This window comes from Athene cunicularia (assembly GCF_003259725.1).
Source record: "Athene cunicularia isolate RWA chromosome 4 unlocalized genomic scaffold, athCun1 chr4_part3, whole genome shotgun sequence".
NCBI classification, from domain to species: domain Eukaryota; kingdom Metazoa; phylum Chordata; class Aves; order Strigiformes; family Strigidae; genus Athene; species Athene cunicularia.
This window is the reverse complement of record NW_020799100.1, coordinates 17,443,214-17,461,120: the sequence shown is the minus strand read 5'-3', so window position 1 is coordinate 17,461,120 and position 17,907 is coordinate 17,443,214. Positions and strand designations below refer to the sequence as shown.

At 34.2% G+C, this 17,907-nt stretch overlaps 1 protein-coding gene across 1 annotated transcript in view; it reads left to right on the top strand.

Moving 5' to 3' along the window:
• Positions 1-17,907, top strand: part of DIAPH2 (diaphanous related formin 2) — a 179,276-nt gene that overhangs the window by 69,392 nt on the left and 91,977 nt on the right. Inside the window, exons 21-23 of the mRNA XM_026848817.1 lie at positions 5,116-5,217; positions 14,350-14,589; positions 17,719-17,735. Coding sequence (XP_026704618.1) covers positions 5,116-5,217; positions 14,350-14,589; positions 17,719-17,735 — 359 coding nt within the window. The remainder of the gene's footprint in view (positions 1-5,115; positions 5,218-14,349; positions 14,590-17,718; positions 17,736-17,907) is intronic.

Below are 17,907 nucleotides of genomic sequence, written 5' to 3'. Positions count from 1 at the left end.
AGAGAGAGAGAGAGAGAGAGAGAGAGAGAGAGAGAGAGAGAGATATTTTTTTTATTTTTTTTTTTTAATTCTGATTGCTATGGCATACTGTTTTTGGAAGTTCCTGTTTGATGAGAAACTGTTTCCAGTCTGACTTGATTTGCTGAGTTGCACTATGGTGTCCTGTTTCAGGGCATGTTGCCCTGCAATTGATTAGCATTTCTAATATGTATTTACATTGCTAAAAATACTGTCTTTGACCACTGAGTGTATCTTCTCACAGAAAGCTTATGTACATGATACATAGTATTTGGAAATAAATAAGAAGTCCTAAGCTTATGTTTACTGATCAGGGATATCAGATCACTTAATTGAAAAGCCTCCAGGATTAGTAAAAATCAAAAATCAACAGGGGGAGGGGAAAAAAACCCACCTTGAATAGCTCAAATGCAGAGTAATGTCATATTGATATAGTTATCTCTGTAACAAATGTAGAGATATCTTGAGACCTAGTTGATTAGAAATAGGTTGTAAAATGTTTTGCTGAAGTATAAGGTCATGATCTTACCTGTTAATTCTAAAATCCTGGAAGCTTACGTTGTACTGGTTGCTTCTCAGTATGATTGAGAAGAATTAATAGCGAGTTGGTGCTCAACAGATCCAGTCTAGGTACCACTGTAGTGTAGCTGTATGTGGAGCAGCTAAGCCCTTGCCCCTTCCCAGCCACGTGCCCTGGGCCACTTGCCAGGGTGGGGGGCACAGATTGCCCACCCCCGGCCTACTTGCGGGGGGAGAAACAGAGAAGGCCTTCAAGCTGCACAAGTAGTAGCTAAAACATTGGTGTGTTATCAACACTGCTTTGTCCACAAGTCAAAACAGTACCATATGGGCTGCTATAAAGAAAATTAACTTCATCCCAGCCAGACCCAGTGCACCATAAAAAAGGCATATGTGACTGCAAGGTGTATCAGGTCAAGTATTTCCAGTAGAGAGGATAATTATTGTTCTTTTGAATAATGCACTTATGAGACCTTATCTGAAATGCTCAGTACATGTAAGAAAAATGAATTTAAAATGGAGAAGCTGAACTGAAAAACTACTTAAGATGATTGAGAGATGGAAAAGCAGTTTACAGAAGGACGCTAGAAAAGATTTGCTTGATTAGATTAGAAATATAAATAGCTGAGAGGGCATATGACTACATTATAACTATATGGGGAGAAGAGTGATGTGCATAAGCATTGGGGAGAAAAATGATGTTGCATAAGTAAATGGCAATGTTAACACCAGAATAAATGTATATGAATTCATCATGAATACAACTGTCTAGAGAGACTCAGATGCATATAATTTTCAAAAAAACCTGAGGCTTTGGAGATTGGCCCATTTTGAAGGGAGTGGAGTGGTGGGGTTGCTTCTCATAGCAGAGAGATTTAGCCAGTAACCCAGAAGAGATTCCTTCTGCGTTTCTAAAGATATTCCTACAGATGTATTGGGGTAAATGGGCTGTATCATCTGTTTCATGTTCAGTCCCTTCTGGTCTATTTTTATTCTAATCTTCTGACAGAGTTATTAACTAATTTGCCAGTTTAAGAGTTTTCAATACTACTGATAGGAAAAATTTTACAAAGCAAACCTTGCTTTCTTTCATGCTTAGCAAAACTTGTATTTCGTAAAAACGCACATGTAGAAACTGCTTTGTTCTATGTATCAAAGCGGTGAAAGCTAAATGGGTATAGTATAATTGAGCATATAGAGAAGTGCTTTTCCAGTTATACTTCTCATGTTCTTGTTTCTTGCTGCTTTTCTAACTTATGTGGTAATACTTAGTAAAATTAATTGGATTAATCAGTTTGAGTACATGGTAGACTATATACTGTTGTAACTCTTCCTTGAGGAAAACACTCTAGGAAAAAATACTCTCAATTCCCAGTGTGTCTTTGAGAGAGTAAGTTCCTGTGAGCCTACAGTTGTCAAACACTATGTTTAGCAGAATTCAGGGCATTGTGACAGGGAGTAGTGAGTGATAGTTTCAGCCTCTTAATATCAGCCTTACATTTCTGCTTATTTTTACGTTTATGTAAACCATTTTTATTTACTTGATATTTATTTAAACTCACATCTTCATGAATACTTTATGAAACTCTGTTTCCTAAAGTATTGACAAGGATTTGAGTGATCACTGAATGCTTTTAATTTCATTTTCAGTTATTCAATACAGTTAATGAAAGTAAACATATTTTTACATACATACATACATACATATATATATATTTGTAGGGAGATGCAGTGCTTTTAGAGGCTAACTCTCTGTAGAAGCTAAGAGTAAATTGATTTGATCCGTTACTACGAGACCATAAAGGGGTGTGGATGAGGGAAGAGAAATCATCAACCATACTAACAGATTTTAGTTAGGTAGCTTAAAAAAAAAAGGCAATTTTAGTAGTAGGTAGTTGTATTTCTGCTTTGATGGAAAAAATAATGTTTTACAGTAAGTTCATTAACGTTTAATGAAATAGACATTTCTGACAAGTACTATGAAATTTTTGATAACAACATTTGGTAAATAGTCTACCTAATGAAAATAGTTGTTAAAAAAAAAAACCCAACGTTAGTTCATGTCTTTGATCTTTACCAGTCAGTCAAAGGAGTCAGAATATTTTACAGATCCTTAATTTTTTTTTTTTTTTAAAGTAGAAATTTTTGGGACATGGGTTTTGGCTAATAGGGACGGAAGCATGCTTAAGTTTAAGCACGAGGCTATAGCTTAATTTTACACTGTCAAGGTCTATCTGATGTCTGAGGTGAATCTGTGAGTCTCTGTAAAGAATACTGAACTCTGAGACACCCAGCAGCTCCTCAGTGTAAGTGTAAAAATATTTCTGTAACAGGGATGGTTTGTATGAGACTGCTTGTCATCTTTATTTTTCCTTATTAAGATGGGTGGATGTTTAATTCTTTCAGCTTGGGGAATTATGTTAGCTATCACTTGCAAATTTGACAAATTAGACTGATGCCTTTCTGAAAGTTGTACTTTAATGTGTACTTCATCAAGCCTGGCAGAGTGATCCGTAATCAAATTCTCCTAATGAATAAGAATATTGCAAGAGTGGTGGCAAGATTGGTATGTTCTAAAAATGAGACATCTGTACCTCTAATAATACAGGTTTTCTCCAATTAAGTTGTTTTATATCTTGAAAAAATAAGCTTCTATAGCGCTGGTTGCTTTTCTCATTTTGAAAGGCACATAACATTTTTTTACATATCCAAGTCTTTTTGTGACATAAACCTAAACAGCTCAGTTCTCTGATAGTGTCTGTGTGCATATTTCTCCTATTTTATTCATATCTTGTGGGAACACATGGCAATGCACCTTTTCTGATGGGAGGGGAGGAGAACTTACGTGCTAATAACCTAACCAAGTTAAAGGCACATGTTCTGAAATACTTCTGTGACTAGAGAAATTACAGAAAATATCAAAAGATTTCATTTTTTTTTTACCCATAACACATAACTTACCTGCACTAAAATCTGTGTTGTTATTAAAATCCTATAGAACTGCGATTCCCTAGAGGTTTACTTGGAATATAATGGTTAGACCTGACGGTTATTCCACCATTTACTTATTCAAGTTTCAGAGGATGGCTTCATAAAATAGTAGCTTCTTGTGGAAGAACATGATGTTACCCCTTTTCTCTTGAATGCCTCAGGACCTTCTGTGTCTGTGTAGAAGAAAAAAAGATTTCTGTGTGAAGGGAGTCTTGTTTGTAGTTATTTGGCACAGGAATTGTTGCACTGTGGAGTTGGGTGAATCTTAAGCTGATTTTTAAAAAAGCTATTAGTAAGAAAAGCATACTACTTCTTTGGCCCCTCTATGCATGTTGAGTGTTTATAAGCATACGGAAACAGGTGGTTGCCTTCTTTAATTATGTGGCTAGGTAATTACCCCCCTAAAATTCTCCTAAGGGCCACAGTGGGAAAACAGGAGGGACGCTGTATTCACCAAGATCTGGAGGTATCTCTGCCTCTCTTCTATAGGTGAATGTCTCCAACTTAATCACTTTGATTTCTTCAGTGGCTAGTGCTTGCCTATATCTCAATGCCCTTTGAATTTCCACAGAATCACACTAGCCTCCAAGTTACTACAGTGTTTTGGATCCCATATCCAGTATCCAAAATATAATATTTTTTTCGTTTCTTTTTTTTTTTTCTGTCATAAGTCTTTACTATGAGTGAAAGTGGTAAGTGGAGATTGGAAATCAAGTAGAAGAAAACTTCAGTGTGTGGACAGCCTTAGTGTAATCATATCAGCTAATAATATTTTAATACACTTTGGGGTTTTAGTATTAAGATTTATGAACTTTTTAGAATGAAAAAGGCCTGTTGATTCTTGCTTGTTTGAATGTACATATATATATTTCTAGGTTTTTGTTTAAACTAACATATATATATATGTGTGTGTGTGTGTGTGTATAATGCAATCTAAACTTTTGCTGAGTATTTCTGAAAACAAAGTATTACTCAGCCTTAATATAAAGATTTTATACTTTTAGCATATCTGTATTTTGAGATGTTAATACCATACAATCAATCATACAGCTTTCTTTGGGGACATGGATAAAATTTAAAGCAAGTCCTACTTTTTGCTGAATTCCAGTATATTTGCCATCCAGAATACCTGTACAATTTTGACATGTTCATGTTTTTTTTGTGAAAGGTTTTTTAAAGTGGAGTTTGTGCATGGCTATTTTGAATGTCTAAATTTATTTTTTTTTGTTAGATAGTTATGTCTTGCTTTACACAGACTGGTTATTTCTTGATTAATATTTAATGAGCAAGATATAATCATGAGGGCATAAAAGGATTGTTGATGAAGTATAATTCTTCAGGGTCTGACAGAATGAAGAAGTTTTGTCTAACTTTTTTAATACTGAGAAGGCATTCTTCAAATTAGAGACTTTAAAGAGTTGCTGATGTCTGTATTAAATAATTAGTGGTTTGATTTGATGTTACAGTATTAAATCTGCATAAATAAAATAAGCTTCCCATAATACTCATGCATTTCCATGTTGTTTTGTTATAAGTGTGCTATTTTAATATCTCAGCTAGTTTAATATAATGCCTTGTTTGTTTTAGAATCTAGTGAAGAATCTTCCTGAGCAGAAGGAACTCAATGCCTTAGCCGAATTAAAGGATGAATATAATGATCTTGCTGAGCCAGAACAATTTGGAGTTGTGGTATGTATTAGTTGAATAATTAACTGGAGAGTTCTATTTTGTCAAATAGATTAAAAAGAAAAATTTTAGGTTTAAATTATTTTTGTTAGGGCTTTTGCAAGTCCTGCAGTAGGAAAAATTTACCGTCTATTCATTGATGAGTGATAATCTAAAGGTCTTTGTAAATACCTATTAGGTATTTTTCTGGAAGGAATTATGGTATGCAATTAAGAGCAATAGGCACTTCTGTGCCAGACCAAGTCTTTTGTCTGACTCAACTGTTTACAAAGTATACATGAATGGAGAACACTAGGTTCAAGTAATTTCATTTTTAAGAGTTCATGAAAGACCCCTTAACTCAGTGGCATTGACAACTTTGGTCATATTATTCTGTTGTATCAAAAACTGTAAACAGCTGAAAGAATTAATATGTTCATGTATGTTGTGTTTTACCCATTGATTTAAAAAAACCCCATATATAAACGCTTTTTAAATGTGTGTATACTTATTTATGTATGTGTATACATATAAAATGTATATATACAAGCACATGGAAACTTGCAAAACTGCTTGAGAAGAACTGTGGATTCACACTAGAACTGAAATTGTAGATTGTATTCTGTTTCTTTTAATAGTGCTCAATACATACATCTGTTCCAAAAATAGGGATATTGAGTGTTCCAGTGGCTATAACCTGTCTCCCAAGGAAATTATAAAATGTGCATAAGTTACCCTAATAGATGCTGGTAGTTGATTGTATGATACTGAGTACAAAGATGGGACATGGGTGATATTTTTCTGCTTCAGGTTTTTCAAAGACCTTGTAAGTTCTTATGTAAATTATTTCCTGTTTTCACTTCACTCTATTAGTCCAAGAGATTATAAAGATGATAGCATCTCTAATGTGTTTAGAATTTATCCCTAACTCTACAGGGGCTAGGTATGCTCTTGCTGGATTTGTATTGTGTTACGCGCATTAAAATGTATTAAAACAGCAATAGAGGTGTCTTAAAAGGAAAGACGGAAAATGGCTTTATACTAAAATGCTCTGATTTGAGTATAGTTTGGCTTCATAAGTGCCTTTTGAGTGAATGGGGCGGGGCGAAGTAGCAGAACATTATTTGACCTAATGAAATATTTATAGAGGATTTAGAAAACTAAAGATATCAATGACTTCTTTTGGAAAAAAATGAGGCTGTTGATTTTATTTTTTTAATAAATGGCATAAAAGTCCCAAAATGTTTCATTTCAAAACACCCATGAGGAATTTTAGTAGAGTGTGATATATTGTTTGGTCTTATTGCAAGGTCTGCACTAGTAAAACATCTATTTATTGATCAGTAACAATCTAAAAATCTCTATAAATAATTGGTACTTTTCTTGAAGGAATCGTGAGATACAATATATAAAAAAGATAATTATAATATTTTTAGATATATTAAAACATCCATATATATGGATGTATATTATATACTCGTGGATATATATACACATATATATTATATGCATATACCCTATATTATATACATACATATATATATATGTGTGTGTATAAAAAAAAAAACTGTTTAGAACCACTAGAGGAATACTTTGTTCCATTTTTGTCATGTAGCACACACTTTTGAGTGTGTAAAACCATGTGATGAGATGACAGTAATATTTCCAGCCCTACAACAAGATGGGCTTTTGATCCCTGGGAAGGAAGGAAGGCCAGAAAAATTGCCCTGTCTACTTTCTGTTTCCTAACTATTTCTGAAGTGACAATGGACAAAAGATGCCAGGGAGTGACTGATGAACCACATGAGTATTTCCTTATTTTCCTCCTACATAAATAATGCCAAGCAAAGTGGGAAATTATTTGGGTTTTTTGCAAGGAGAATATCTGAAATTGTGTCAAGGGAAAACAGAATGGAAGTGAATAAGGTGGAGGCACTAAAAGAAATGAAGGCTCAGATGTCAATGAGGTCTATTCAGTTAACTATTTAAAATAAGCAAAGAAATTGAGAAGATTGCAAATAATGACCTTGATTTTAAAGACTCTGTAAGCTATCCTCCATTTGACTGCTCTGAGCACATGTAAGTTTCACTCATGATATTTATAATTTAGATACTTTCCCAACTTGATTCCTTCTTCTGCCATACATTGCTATAAACATCATACCTACCTTGTCTTTTCTGCTTCAGCCTTTCTCCCCTATTTGGTTTTACTGTGTTATTCTTCATAGCTTTTATATAAAGATATTTCTGGTCAACAGTGTTTTCCTTATATGCAGTCAGAATTTCATGAGTGCCATCTTGCATTTTGCTGCTAGTCATATCAGCACGCACATTCAAGAATCCTCTGGTTCTGTTTTCTCTTATATTACTGTAGGTGGAAACATAACAGTGTCAAGGGCAGCTATTCAGAAAAGGTCTTATGGATTAACCCTGGTAGGCAGGTATGCACCACACAGGTGCTTACTCACCTCCCTCACCCATCCCCAGTAGGAAAGAAAGAGCCAAAGTGAGAAAACTCATGTGTTGAGAGAAAAATCATTTAAGAAGTGAAGGAGAAATGGAAGAAGACGACGCGAAAACTAAGGCAAAGAATTAAAACAGTCAATCATTCACCATCTCCCATGTGTAGGCTGATGTAGAAACAGATCCTGAGGAAAAGATGGCAAACTTACTGAAGCCCCCCTCTTCCATGTTTTATTAATGGGCATGACATTATATGCCGTGGGATAGTTTGGGTCATTTGGTTGCTTGCATCCCATCCCAACCTCTTGCACACCCCCAGTCTATTTGCTGGCTTGCGAAAGGTTTATGAGAAGTGGGAAAGACCTTGACACTGTGCAAATGCTGTAGAGCAGTAGCTAAAACGTTAGGGTGTTAACAGCAGCGTTTTGGTCACGAGTCTAAAACACAGCACTATACAGCTTGCTATGAAGAACAATTTACTCCATCCCAGCCAGACCCAGTACAACGGGATTAGTCCAAGTTTATTCTGTTACTGCCACGGTTTGTGTGCTTCGCCTAGGCTTGCGTAGAAGCATACAGTTCATCAGGGTGAGGATAACTATATCTGACCACTTATGCAGAGATGATGTGCTGGCTGGTTTTTTGTAGATAAAATTATTTGCCCAGTTTCACCTCTGTGCTGACTGTATTATAGGAGAAATTCATTAATGCCTGCAACTTCATTAATCACCTAGTCTGAAATTTTGGTGGAACATAGGGCAGGCAGGATCAGGTTTTGCATTTTTCACTAATTTGGGTGTAGTTGACTAATGACCTTTTCATTTTGGGTATATGCTAATACACTGCTGCAAATGAAAGACCAACAATAAATTTAAGGTGTAATTATTATAGATATCAAAAGGCTAACCCAAGACAGTAGAAACATTTTTCATAAAGAAAACTTGCAAAATGTAAGTCATTCTTTGCCACGTTTTTAGCTTCATCTTGGTTCGATGAGTGTGGATTTAAGTGCAAGAATATAACTGATACTCTAGTTTAACTGTTTATATATGAATTGGCTGCACAATGAGTATAACAATACAAACACTTTTTTCCATCATTGAATGTAAAGTACTGAGATACTACAAAACTTAAGGATGTGAGAACATGAAGAATGTTTTTAATCTCATATTTTAAGATGATTTATCTCCAATTGAGAAGGCCACAGGTCAGAAGGAAATAGTTAACTCTGTTTTGTCTTGATGTAGTGGTAAAACAGAAGCATTTAAAGAAATTGCCAATATACAAGTAGCATGTAGTTAAGTATGTGTAGACAGTAAGTGCTCTTAGTATGCTTTTCACCAGAGTCGGAATTCACATCAATTTATGTTTTGCTGATAAATGCATGAAATCCACTTGAACTGAGAGGAGTAGCCTTGGGTTTTTGCTGCTATTGCATAGTTTGGTTTTATTGTTTCCTTGGTTCGGTTTGTTTTTGTTGTTGTTTCTTTTGTTGTTGTTGTTTGTTGCTTTCAATCAGATGCCTATCAATTAGGTCTAGTACTTTAAACTTTTCTTCCTCAATCTTTTTATATAGTAGTATGATTGGTTTCTTTGTGTAATCTTTCGTTCTGATTCTGCTGTCAGTTTCTTTCCCAGAAAATTATACAACTATAAATGAAATGAAAATTATACAACTATAATGGGAAACTGTATTATCTCTTGGTTGTCTCACATACCTGGGGATCATGTGTTTCTCTGACTTATCATTACTATTCCACTGAAACTAAATTGTCCTTTTTTTTTTTTTTTTTTCCCCCCACTCAATTGTGTTGAAAAAGTCATAAAAGTATCCTTATTTTCTGGCAGTACTAATACAGTCATGATCACTTTTTTTGTTGATTGTATATAAAAAGTTGAGAGAATTTAATGGAACATTAACTAAAAAAACCTGCTTAATCAAACATCTCTGAATGGTGATGTTTGCTTTATGAAGGGACTAAGTTTCCTGAAGCTTGTTTGCTTATTTAACTTTACCATCTGGTTTAATAAAAATATATTATGTTTCCTTATGGGTAGTGATTCTGTCTTTATTTTTAGATGCCTTTAACTGCATTAATACTATTTAAAATGCTGGGTTTGTTTCTGATTTTGATCTAATAGTACAATCCAGTAAAGTGGAAGAAATGCGGCTGAACTTAAGGTCTTTACTTGACCGGAGTCCTTTTTCACTACATGTTGAATTAATTTCAGAGTTTTGCATTAATAATAGTCTTAATCTTGATATGTTTAGAAATAGAAGACGACAAACAGACTATTAGAAATAAAATTTAAAATGTGTACCCTTATTTGTATGTAAAATTCTGTATCTTAATAATTAAGAGATATTAATTGGGTAATCACTGTGCCCATCAAATTCAATAAAGGTTGGAATAAGTTGTTTAAAATTTGTGTAGAAAAACCATACTTAGTATGTGATTAACTTATTATAAGAGACCGATTATCTTAATATTCAGCTGATATGTAATGAAAATTAGAATTGCATTTTCATTTAGATGAAATATTAAAATCAATTATATATGCAAATTAGCCACTGGAACTATTTTTGATGTTATATCCTGGGATCAAAAAAGACAACACAAATTCATATAAAGAAAAGTTCATGTTGATGATGAAGTAGAGCAAGAAAAATACATTGACTGAATCAGTGATATAGCTTTAAATAAGCTAGGCAGGATGTTCTCAGAATTTAAAATCTAAAATTTGTATTTAAGAGTTAATTTTTTTATGACATAGGAACAGCTGCAACTTCACTAATGATAGGGGCTTTCAATTTTAGTACAGTGGAACATTTTAAGTATTATAAAAGCTTAAGTCTCACTGTGCTGTAAAGCCTGAGTACCAACCATTTCCTGTCAACTCAGAGGACACGCTGAAAAAAAGAAAAAATCTGTTGCAGTGTTACTGATATTTAAACTCAGTAAAGTTTATCCACTTTACCACCTACTGTGAGTTTTGAAGTCAGGTTAAGAAGAATATTGCCACGTAAAAAATCACCCCACAATTATGTGGTGCAAGTTTTAGTTAGTAACTCTTAGAAAACAGGTGACTGGAACTGACCAAAGAATTCTGGTTTGGTGTGTGTTCTGGAAAAGTGGGAGGGATTTTGGGCTGGTTTGTAGTGAATGAAAAACTTTCCTTCAGTCCTTAAGAGCTGGGTTATCAGTAATTTCATTATTAAGGCAAGAGAGTAAGTTTGACTGAGCAGTTGTAGAAAACTGCAGATTCTATGACCCTTTTTTTGCTGTGTAACCAGGATTAGCTATTGTGAGCAGTCCGTGCTGGGAGGTAGAGTGGGAAGAATTGTACAAGTTTATTGCAACTGCATTGGTTTAGAGTCATTCAGTCATTTTAATTGTATTTATTTGTCACTTATTTTGCCGCATTGTAATTCTTAGAGCTGCTGAAGAATTAATGTTTCTAGGAATTGTTAGGAAAAAAATAGCAACTTACAGGTGAGAGGCTGAGTAATTGTTTTAGTAATTTGACAAATTTGTATTTTAGGAATGTCAGCTTTTTACCTTAGAAAGTGAGGCAAATTTAATTGTGCTTTTTGCCTTTCTCCAATAACCTTTGATCCTAGTTTTAATATAGTGCTTGAGAATTGAATGATGATGATAAAGAATAAATAACTTGATTAGGTAGAGAATTCAGACAAGGACCTTTTTGAAAGCTCAGAAGGGGAAGTAATGATGTGCAGTCCCGTGCTTACAGTCAGCTGGAAAAGTACCACCCATTTTCTTGCTGCTGGAACTGTTCACAGTAGAAGTTAATGCTTGGTGTTATATGCACCTATTTCAATGTGATATATGTATAATCCTTTGACTAATTTTTTTGAACTAAAACCCATTTGAACTTTTTCTAAGTGAATATAATCTTTGCACCTTACCTGTTTTCAGAAGATTCTTCTAAGTTCAGTATGTTTATCAGCCATTGAATATGTCCAGTTATTAACATGCATGTGAAAGAATAAACAGGGTAGGATGGGGAAGGAGGAAATAAAATAGCATTTGTAGTCATCTTCTATCGATATATAAACAATATAATGTATATAAGAATGTTTTGAATATTAGGAAACAGTCTAGATACTTTAAAAATATTGTGCACATCAACAGATGAAATTAAAACTCACTGCTGGTTTAGTAGTCAAACTACCTTGCAAGGCAAATAAATGATCAGTGTTCCATGACACTTCACAGCATTAAAAAAAGAAAGTACCTACAAATTGGCTGAAGTGTTGTAAAGGATTATTCTTCACAAATGTTTAAGTCACGCTGTTCTGTTGTCTTACGTGTTTTGTTGTGCTCATTTTGTAGGATCTAAAGCTTTTGACAATTTTTTTTCTGTGCCTTTTTGAGTAAAAACAGTAATTGGAGATTGTTCTGCAGAAGTTAAAGCAAATTATGTGATTAATTTTAATTTCTATCTACTGCAGCTCAGTGAAGGTATATCCTTTCAAGGCAGATGTTTTCAGTATGATATTTATGAAACATAGAATGATTAGAAGAATAACATTTCAAGACTTTGCATGATGTTGGCTTATAGAAGCTCACAAATTTATGACAGTGGAGATGTATAAAAATGATTGCAAGTTATGCTGGGCTGCTTATTTTCTGATCCTTTCCTTTTCCTCGTTCCAGTCTGATCATATTAATTGTTTGAGACCATCTGGAATGCCTTCATTTAGTATGAATTCATCATTATTCAGGCAACCCCAGTCTTTGCTTTGAAAGTTACGGCTGTTGCTTCTGGTAGCTGCGTGGTAGATAACACCAGCAGAAAAATCATGGTTCCTCAAAGAGCCATGCTAAAGCTTTGGGCAACAGACATAAGTACATAAAAATCTTTCTATTCTGATGGTCAACATCTGTGACTTATTATATAAGAAAACTTGGCTTTCAGGGGGATAAAATGCTTCGGGAACACCACTGATAATTAATAGTCTGAGAAAAAAATCTTTCTGTATTCTGATAATAAAGATAAGGAGTTAGATTTGGAAAGTAATCATTCTTGCATTTAAATAAAAATAATTAATGTAAATAAAACAATTTAAAAATATAATAAAAATAAGTAGATTAACAATTCTTAGTACCTATTTTTCTCTTAAAGTTAAATACCTCTGCAAATTATAGTCTGCTGAGTAGGAGGAAATAGTACTGATCACTTGTGCAAAGTATGAAAGACATGGACTTATTTTGGTAGCTAGGCTAATGAAATTGGTCGTGGGGATTTAAACTAATGAATCACTGTTAGATACTTTTCAGTATCTGTCATTTATGATGTTACAGTGCTATGATCTATAACATCATATGTTTATCAGATGAAGAAGGGAGTAGTCCTATACTATTTTTTGCCAAGTGTCTGAAACATAAAGGTGATGCCATCTTGGGCAGTAGTTTTATGAAATTTGTTTAAAAGGACCAAAAGACAAGACGTGGAAAAGCAAGCAGTGTGTTGTCTACTAAGTATGATGTTGTGGAATCAAAAGTGAAAAAGTATACTGGAAGTATGTCCTTATCTCTAGGTTTATTGCTTTTTATATGAAACTTAATGTTTTGATTTTCAGCTAAAATGTCTTTATTCACTTCCTGAATCTGATTATTCTTTGGAATACACAGATTGGGGCTTTATGATAGTGTGAACTTGAGAAGTCTTAGGATCAAATGCATTCCATGCTGTATTTTAAAATACCTTTGAGTTTATTTGTTAACTATCAATACTGGTAGGATTCATATTATTTATTTTATAACTTGCCATAAGTGTAGAAAATAACTTAACAAAAACCAGTTTGGGTTTCACTTTAATTAAAAACTGCTATAATTAACCTTGTTAGATGTAGCACCGGATGTAATCTGTAAATATAACAATTAACAGCTCACATCAGTACAATGGCAGAAAATGTTTCATGAATGTTAGAGCTAATTTGATCTAGCTTTATACCAATACCTGACTGTGTGTCAAACTCACTTAGATATTCTCATGTCCTTCCACAAGGGTCCCTGAGAACTCATTTTATCTCTCCTGTATTGTTCTAGTGACCAAGAGCAAGTTGAGAGCTGTGCATCAGCTCAGTATAGAGTCTAAAAATGGGAAACATAATTCTTTAGCTTAATCAGACTGAAGAATAGCTGTTTGCGTTTGTGCTGGTATCAGCACACCCACTTGAGAGGTTATTGTACCATTTCTGAAGTAAGAAAAAACTGAAAAGCTTAGTTTTAGGAAATTGGTAGATCAGAGTTCAAGGGTACCTTCACTTGAGATGTGATGAAATGTTTGCCACGTGTACCTTCAGGCTGATCTGTTCTTGTTAACTGGTAGAACATGCCTACATTTCCTTTGCTGGGAGGAAGGGTTTTGCCAGTGTGTGTTTATTGCCAGTGATTTTGGAATTGACAAGCTAAATGGTTTGGTAGCACAAAGCACACTCTTACATTCACAGTATGTTACTTCACTGAATTTTTTCGGGCAAAGTGTATAGTTTGTGGAAAACTAACTGTGGGAAGCTGTGGATTCTGGGAATTACAAGATAGGCAATGAAAACATAGAGAAACTGTTGTGTTGCTGGCTGCACAATACTGTTTCTTAATACAGGCTATTTTGCATAAATAAGCTTTTGGTTTTTTGTGTTCTGACTTAATGTTTCTTACTTTGTAGATGAGTTCAGTGAAAATGTTGCGGTCACGTCTCAATGGGATCCTTTTCAGGCTTATGTTTGAAGAGCACGTAAACAATATCAAACCTGACATTATGGCAGTTACAATGGCTTGTGAAGAGCTAAAGAAGAGTGAAAGCTTTAGTAAGCTTTTAGAGTTAGTGCTGTTCCTTGGAAACTACATGAACTCTGGCTCCAGAAACGCACAGTCTCTTGGTTTTAACATCAGTTTTCTTTGCAAGGTAAGTTGAAGCTATAAAACTTTTAAGTGCAGATTCATGAAACTCATGACAAATGAGGAAGTAGCCTAAACAGGGAAAACATTCAATCGATGTAATTTACTGACTGCACCTCCATTATTAATAACGAATAAGCAGAGTAAGCATTTCTCGGATGGTCCCCTGCTATAGATGTCTTTCTCAGTGCAGTGGCAGTTTAAGGCAGTTTAATTTTAGGTTTGTTCTGAATCTGTCTGGACTACACAAGTTGAACAGCTTTATTGGTCTGAACTTGTTCAAGTATCATCTTGTCAATAGGATATACATAGAGCTCTGGATATGTTAAACAGTTCTAGCAACTCGTCTTTCTTCCCATCTTCTCCCCAGCTACCATTCAAGCACTGTCGCAGAAATAAGTATTTGGGTTTAAAGATGAACATTGTTAACCTAAGTTTAACTGCAATTGTGGTGGCAAAATACAGAATGCAATGACAACTTCAGAATCTATAGCAGTCAGAATGTGATGTGCAGTGCTTGTTAGTTTATATGGTGAATTGTGTGTAAGGCATTGGTTTGAACGTGACAGAGTTTGTAAAATACTTTTGAAAGTATCTTTAAAAGAAAGGTATGCAATATTTGTAAACAGGCAAAAAAAAAAAAAGATAACATAAATCTTGCAGAGGAAATTTTCAGTTATTTTTTGTTTGGTCTAGTAAGAGGATCCAGGTTTCAAGTCACTTTTATGGGCACCATGAGGAAACCTGATGTGTACTTCAAGGAGATTTAACCTTGGAGAAAAAAACATTTCAAATACATAGCAAGTGTGATCTGACATATTTCAATAGAGAAAGGTTCTACTTGCTGTACTGTAACACAAAGATGTTGCTAATTTCTGATAAAATAAAAAACATCATCTGAGAAAAACTTTCAGTCTTTAATAGCACTTTTTTTCAAGAGAGGCCAAGTTGAAGGATTTTTTTCATAGATCTAGTGCTGCATTTTCTTTTTGGTAGTGCTGAAATCTAAAGGGAAATTAATGTTTTAAGTAGAAAACTACTTGTTAATGAGGGGGAGGGGAAATGATGACTGTGCATGAATGGTACTCTAGCATTGCATAGATTTGAGAATGTATTATTGCACTCCAGGTGATAGATTTATGAATTGCTGTCAATGCAAATCCCACAGATGTTGACACAGCTAATGTAGATTGACTAATCCTGCAAATTGTTCTCTACTGAACTGAATAATTGCTGAACTGTAACTATCTGTGCTTACAGCTAAACTCCATTTAAAATAACTGAGACAAAAATCTATGACTATTTAATTCCGCCTTGCCTTCAAATACAAAATGTATTTGTTAACTTTTTTATTTGTTTTCAAGATAGATATTTCTGGGAGAAGTTTTGTGTTTTTTTTTTCCTTTCTATGAGATTTAAAGAAAATACTTAAACATTCTCTGTAATAAAATGTTGACTGTGTTGACTACACTGCTGCATTTAGGTACTAGGTATGCTTTGCTATAAAGTGATATCTAAAAATAAAATAATCGCAAAGACAGTGATGAAGCAAAAAAGAAGATCTTAGCAAAATCTAGACATAAATTGATATTGATTAGACCTTGTGAATTAACACTCATAAGTTCCAAACTCAGACCAAGTCACTTAACTGAATGGAAATGCAGATAAGTTTCTCAGACAATGTGACATGTGCATTGTCTTTAATTCCAGTTTATTGTTTATTAGGCAAGTTAAAAGATATTTTTGGTATTTGCAGCTCTTATTTTCATTGCTTTACATATTCTACCAGTTAACTTTGAATTTGAGTAGTATAATAATGTGCTTTTGCAAGGGTTATTTTTAATTAAGTGGCTTTGCACCTGTACTTACGCTTTTATATCATATATAGAGAAGTAGCCTTCAACTCAATTAATGTTTAATTTTATAATTAAGAGGTGCTTACGCAGTATTCACAATGTTTTGGTTTGGTTTTTTTTAATTACTGTTAAGAATCCAAATATATATTAGGGGGTTTATGCATTGATTATTTTCAACTGATAATTGCATTTGGTTCCTTTGTTTATAGCTTTCAAATTCTACCCTTGCTTTTTCCACCCAAAATAAGAAGATGATTTTATTGGCTTTGTGTTGCTAACTAAGACTACAGTCTGTCAGGCCTTTGTTAACTGTTGTGAATAGTACAAAATATTGAACTACATCAGGTGGCGATATTTTTTTATAAGCGCCAGGTTTAATATTTGTCTACAACCGCTTACCAGATCATCACATTATACAACAGTCTTAAAATCTATAATTCTTGGTTAATAATTAGCCTTCTAATTGGAGTGCATTATCGTGTTTACTGAAATCTTGATGTGAAATAAAATTTCTACTTTATATTCCTTGCCTGAAGAAGGCTTTAAGAGAAATAAGTAACATAGAACAGCAAGAACAAGGTAGCAGTCTGTTTGCCACTCTCGTGTGACTGAGATGTTTTTGCTCTGTGGGGCATCTGGATGCTATTGAATGTTGAAGGCAGTGTGAAAATTGAAAGAGTTATATTTTAGTTCTTTTCTTACTGATGTGGTGGCAGTTTGAGAAGGCACTGTTACCATGTTAGAGGTCTTCCTTGAATAATTTTCAAGTGTCTTCATTTCTTCTCCCAGGGAATTTATTTCAGTCCTCGAGATTGTCTAGAGGAATTTGCGAGTTTTTATTTTGCGTTGTGATGGAATACATGTAAAGCATAACAATTATTACCTTATTTTAGTGTTTTGTGAAATGGTTAGTGCGCTGTCTGTTTTTATGTATGGAACCATGATCAGCAATAGGATGTTACAATTTGGAAGTCACCATTCCATAATGTCAGGTACATTGTTAGAGGAGAACTCAGCTATTATGTGCCAAAGTAAGTATCCTAATGTTTGTCTTGCTTGCCATGAAACCGGCTACTTCCCCCATCTCCCTCTGCCCAACCCCCCCGTCCCCCAAGCAACTTCAGAATGAGGAAAGAAATTGCTAACCAGTTTTAAACATTACTTGCCTAAAGTAAGAACTGCTTCAGTATGAGTTTTAAAATCAAACAGGACCATCTGGCTTAATGTTTTAAAATGTTGGTCATTTCTTTGTCTAATTTTTTGATGACTCTCCCTGTCAGGTAATTGATGAGACAAGGTAAGATAGGAGTTTAACAACAGTGTTATCCTCTGAATATTGTTCTGGAAGGACTTCAGCTGTTATGTGAACAGAATTTATAATCCAGCTAACTGTGACTCATGTTAGTTTTCAGCTGTTCTTTGCTGTAGGTTGGTATTTTGCCCAGAGACAAGGATTTAAGTCTCAGAAA